The sequence below is a fragment of the Octopus bimaculoides genome, chromosome 15 (assembly GCF_001194135.2).
Source record: "Octopus bimaculoides isolate UCB-OBI-ISO-001 chromosome 15, ASM119413v2, whole genome shotgun sequence".
NCBI classification, from domain to species: Eukaryota; Metazoa; Mollusca; class Cephalopoda; order Octopoda; family Octopodidae; genus Octopus; species Octopus bimaculoides.
The window spans coordinates 52,716,980-52,723,226 of NC_068995.1; the positions used below are offsets into that span (position 1 = coordinate 52,716,980).

General features: G+C 34.6%; 1 protein-coding gene across 1 annotated transcript in view; it reads right to left on the reverse strand.

The window, feature by feature from the left end:
- Window positions 1-6,247, reverse strand: part of LOC106878166 (synaptogenesis protein syg-2) — a 180,518-nt gene that overhangs the window by 96,651 nt on the left and 77,620 nt on the right. Inside the window, exon 6 of the mRNA XM_052973352.1 lies at window positions 2,092-2,358. Coding sequence (XP_052829312.1) covers window positions 2,092-2,358 — 267 coding nt within the window. The remainder of the gene's footprint in view (window positions 1-2,091; window positions 2,359-6,247) is intronic.

Below are 6,247 nucleotides of genomic sequence, written 5' to 3' on the forward strand. Positions count from 1 at the left end.
ATATATATTTAAGAATATTTAAGAATATTTAAAAGAATATTTCTTGATACAGATACAACATTCAAAAAAATTAGAAATTTTTACTTCTATAATTTTTCTTGAAAAAATAGCACATTAACACACACCTGATGGAAGGAGTTTTTTGTGTAAGTGCTTTTTGCTGTTTTCAGTTTTTCAAACATGTGTTATGAGGTAATTCATCAGAAGCAATTGCTCAACATTATGTATATATATATTTATATATATATACTAGCAGCTAAGCCTGGTTTCACCCGGCCTGTTTCGATGATGTGGCTGTGATCGTTGTCAGTTAGGCATAATCTATAACAGCGTTTCTCAACCTTATTATTTTGGGTCCCCTGTTTTGATTGGAGCCTCTAGCTGTATGAAAATTTCCTGACTCCCCCACATCCCCTTGCCAGAAAACAGTTTCAGGAGTTGTGAAGAACAAATTTGTACGTAGTCTGTTTCTGAGAGCAGATACTGGCAGCACCTGTGCTAGTGCACTTGTGATAGCAGTACCTGTGCTAGTGGCACCTGTGTTGGTGGCAACTGTGCTAGTGCACTTGTGATAGCGGTACCTGTGCTAGTGGCACCTGTTTTGGTGGCAACTGTGCTGGCGGTATGTAAAAGCACCCATTACACTCTTGGGGTGGTCAGCATTAGGAAGGCGATCCAGCCATAGAAACCAAGTCAAATCAGACTGAAGTCTGGTGCAGCCTGCTAGCTCTGGTCAAACTGTCCAACCTATGCCAGCATGGACGACGGACGTTAAATGATGATGATGATGATGATGATAATATATGTATGTATGTATAACCCACACCGTTGCAAGTGTATATACTACACTGACTACATCTGTGTGTATAATACACATACACATGATAGCAGAAGATTAATAAAGAAATTTGATTTGATTCTTATCTGATTCTATCCCAAACTAAGTTCTATTATGGAACAGAATATCTTTGGGTTGACTGTTCCATCAGGGTGCCAGACAAATGGTATATTGTGGCGGCGGTGGCAGTAGTTTTAGTGATGGTGTTTACTGTAGTAGTGGCGATGGTTATAGTAATGATGATAGTGGTGGTGGTGGTGGTAAGTAGCGATGATGGATGTGGTGATTATTGGCGAAAGGAGGAAAGCAGTGGAGAGAAACTAATTTGAGAAGGAGAGTGATAGAGTGAGAAGAGAATTGTAGAAAGAACCAGAGAGAGAGAGAGAGAGAGAGAGAATGAAAGGGAAAGTGATTTGATAAATCTGGCTTATTGAATAAACCATAAACTAGATTTCCTCATGACCTTCTAGGAAGCATGGAAGAAGACATTTAATGAAATTATGTTCTCCGAGTCCTTAATCAATGGCCATTACATTATCAAATATTACAGGGTTTTCTGGGGCACTAACTTGCCCCACTCATTTTTTTTTCTTTCTTTTTACATCTTAGGGAGTTGGGAGGGAAACTGTTAAAATGGAGAACCACATAAAAAAAAAAAATCCCTTCTTTTTTCTGTATTCTGTCCATTTTGTTTTACTATAGGTTAATCATGGGATGTGAAAATAGAGACCATCTCTCACATAAAGAATCTCATAAACAAAGAACCCCCTTCTTTTAGCTGGATTCTGTCCATTTTTATTTTACCATAAGTTAATCATGGAAGGAGAAAATAGGAACCATGTCCCTTTCAGGTCATCCCTAGTTCAAGTGATGTGTTTGATGATGATGATGATGCTGACCAGTATGAACATCTGTCAGTCAACAAGAAAGTTGGATGAAAAGTTTATGACCGCAAGTTCAATCCCCCTTCATGCCTCTTTGATGTGTTCTACACACCACTGCAACTATATATATATATATATATATATATATATATATATATATATATAACACAGTACCACACATGCTTCAGCTGTATGTGTGTGTGTGTGTGTGTGTGTGTGTGTGTATACTCTTACTCTTTTACTCTTTTCAGTCACCTTGTAAAATTCGTTTGACTAAAATTCTTCAAGGCAGTGCCCCAACATGGCTGCAGTCCAATGAGTGAAACACGTACAAGATAAAAAGATGTAAAAAAACACAATAATACTCACAATAGATATTTAACTGTTTGGTAACCGTCTTCTTCCATTTGTGAAACATGGCAGTGCATACACAGTCCGTTCCGTGCAAATGTCGAGTGAGAAAGAAAAATAATGCACATGCTTGTTTGCCTGAGCTGTTCACACCACCACATGTGAGTTGTACTCTTGGAGCTGGTTGGGATCCAATCCAGCTACATGCTACTGTTAATGTAGTATTTTCAGTTTCTGGTCTGTCCGTTTCAAACCCTTCTATTAGGATTTTACCACGTGGAATATCTGGAAAAAAAAAAAAGGACACAAAAATGATTTGATAATAATGATAATGATAAATAATAATAATAATAATAATAATCATCATCGTTTAACGTCCGCTTTCCATGCTAGCATGGGTTGGATGATTTGACTGAGGACTGGTGAACCAGATGGCTACACCAGGCTCCAATCTGATTTGGCAGAGTTTCTACAGCTGGATGCCCTTTCTAACGCCAACCACTCCAAGAGTGGCATTAATAATAATAATGATAATAATAATGATGATGATGATAATGATGCTAATAATGATAATAATAATGCTTTCAACTAAAGGTACCAGGCCTGAAATTGGGGGGTGGAGGGGGATAGTTAATTACATTGACTTCAGTACTCAACTGGTACTTAATTTATTGACCCAGAAAGGATGTTTTCCTAAGCATTCTCTAGAACAATACTTATGTGCAAAACCAAATATATGACACCCTAGGCATAACACCAACACAAACTTCTAACTTGTTGTCTCTTGAGATCTCTGGTTGAGACTTGGAGCCAACTTGTACAAATACAAAGCAAAAGCCAAACACATAATAATAATAATAATAATAATAATAATAATAATAATAATAATAATAATTATGTGAATGTTAGTATGTGTGATTATTACGTACCTTGCTTTGTACCTTAATTATATATAGAATACCACAATTAACCGTCATGACTGATGGCACGTGGTCAGCTAGTAATTAAGGATATTTAATTAATACAAATGGAGATTTAACAAATTTGAACGAGTGAGAAACTGGGATCAGCTTTGGGTGCACAAAATGAATGACACTGTTTGTATGATTGTGAAACTCCCTTTGGAACTATCATACAATGTCAAAACAGGGGGACACAAGCACACTTACACACACACACAAGGCTTTTTTGAGTTGCCATATCTCAAATCCACTTGGAAGGCTTTGGCTGACCCAGGGCTATAGGAAAAAAAACACTTGCCCAAGGTGCCATAAAGTGAGACTGAACCTAGAAGCACGGGGTTACAAAGCAAGCTTCTTAACCACACAGCCATCCCAGCCTCTGTTTGAAACTTGAGCAGAATCTGAACTCAGACAATCAAACTTTGAAAATTATCCCCTGCTCATTAGTTATTCTGTCTTCGTTTGAGTTGAATATCGAAAAGGTAAGTCCCATGGTGATTAATAACTTTGGTTTGTTGAAGGAATTCCTTTTCCACATGATGGAATGAGCAAATTCGGTTGTAAGGTGGGGCGGATTTCATTGATGTATGGAAGAACAATATAATTATGAATGTATGAGTTTGCGTGCATGTATGTATGATGTGATTGATTGATCTCACTGTCTATCCCCCTATCTTTCTACCTCTCTGATCTCTCTCTCTTATATATACATACATACATACATATACACGTACCTATATACAAACACACATAAGCCTACACAAGCACACATCAAATTCTCTTGATATCTCGAAGATTCCAAGATATCGCATGATATAATTCATCAGAGTCAGGAATATGACTTTGATCAATGCAACACTGGTATATATCATTGTTATGTGCTTCTACTGCAATGATATAATATATCCATCTCATAGTCTCATTGATATATTACAGAATAAAAACGAAATTGGTACAAAGCCAGCATTCTATTGTTACAACATGCTTAGCTGTTTACAGTAAATATGAACTCAACATATAACCAACTGCTTATCTATCGTATCTTCCAGCATCGAGGACACTTATTTATTTATTAATTTATCAATTTTTTTCCCCCTCAAAAAATACATATTGGAAATTTACTGTGTGTCCTGCAGGATGAAGGTTATATTGTTCATCAACCAATTTTAACCCCAAAGGACTATTATCTATGCTAAATTTAATGTTTATCCATACTGCAAAAGCAAAAGATAACATGCAGACTGTATGTGATCAATAAGATCTATATGCCATTAAGCTTGCTAAACCATAAATGAAGAATCTTGGTTAAAGTATACAAAAGTTTTGAGATTTTGTCATTTATTTTGTTTCTCTTTTTTTTTTTAAAAAAGAAATTTCTGAATAAAAATGAGGTTGGGTCTTCGATAGAGAAAAGTCCTTGATGCTGGAAAATACAGTAGGTAGATAAAAATCGTGGAAATAAGATGGGTGTGGCTGGAATGATTTTGATCCTAGGTTCGCTCAGCCAGGGTTGACCTAGGGTTAAACAATAACCAGAACAACAGGCTTCACATATACTGCATGGTTGAATGGTTTCATTATAGGTGGGGTGAACCAATGAAAAAAGAAAAGAACACTCAACCGTGGCTGTGCGGTAAGTAGCTTGCTTGCCTATAACCACATGGTTATAAGTTCAGTCCCACTGCATGGTACCATGGACAAGTGTCGTCTACTATAGCCTTGGGCCAACCAAAGCTTTGTGAGTAGATTTGGTAAATGGAAACTGAAAGAAGCTTATCGTATATATATATATATATATATATATATATATATATATATATATATATATATATGTATATATATATATATATATATGTATATATATATATATATGTGCATACATACATCTATGTGTGTGTCTTTGTTCCCCACCACTGCTTGACAACCCATGACTCAGCTGTTCGAACGAATAAGAACCAGGCTTAAAAACATAAGTATTGAGGTGGATTCATTTGACTAAAATACTTCACACAATTACATGTATACATACATACACACACACACACACGTATATACACATGTATGCATATATATCTGTATACATATATATGCAACCATGCACATAGACACACTCACATGCACAAACACATACGCACAAATATGTGTGTGTATATGTGTGTATGTGTTTATCTCTCTCTCTCTCTCTCTATATATATATATATATATATGTGTGTATATATATATATATATATATATATATATATATAGTAGAAATGCAAGAAAATAAAAATCTAATAAATGCCATCTTTGGAAAATAGATGGAATACAATCTCATAAAATGCAAACAAAACTGATGGTCGGTATTTGAAACCATGACTACAGAGTTATTATTCCAGTACCATTAACAATATTAGGTTTTTCTTCATTTTTTTTTTTTTTTGCTTCCTTAATCTGAAGAACAAGTTAGAAACAAAATCTCTTTCGGAAGTAATCTGGTTGTTGTCTTCTGTCTTGTTGATAAGAAAAATATTTTAAGTATGACAGAATGTCTATAAAAGTCAAATTTTAAAGATCCACTATTTGGATTTGGTTTGTTCTGTTGTTCCATTGTTGTTGTTGTACTTTACAAGCATTCACTGATCTCCAGACCAATGTTCTGTTAGAATATATATTAAAGAATTTGGCTGGATTTGAAGACACAGAAAGACTAAAATACATGGCGTCACAGAAAACATTCTTTCTTCTTTTTTCCCCCGTTGTGTCTAGAGTAATATCTAAAGTCAATAATTAAACTTTATTGCAGCAATTTCCTATGTTTTATTTAGTCAAGGGAATTCTTTTTATTTACCATTCATTTATCTATTTTTCTAGAAAATTTACCAATAACGCCTGATACTAAACCATAGATAAGAAATGACTAAAAGTTTCTACATCTAATGTCAGTGTAATATGATTATAACATGAAATTTGATTACCAATTTTAGCATCATCATGTGATATCACTTGTATTTATCATTATTATTATTATTATTATTAATTATTATTATTATTATTATTATCTCATTATTTTCATTCAATGCAGAATAAGGAAAAGATAATTCTTGCTGAAAATTATAATAGATTGTACATTGATTGCATATGATAGGACTTAATTCTTATCTGTTGCAGAAATAGCCATCTTGACAAGCTTTTTTTTATGCTAAAAATGGTCAAAATAGTTTTACCCCCCCCCC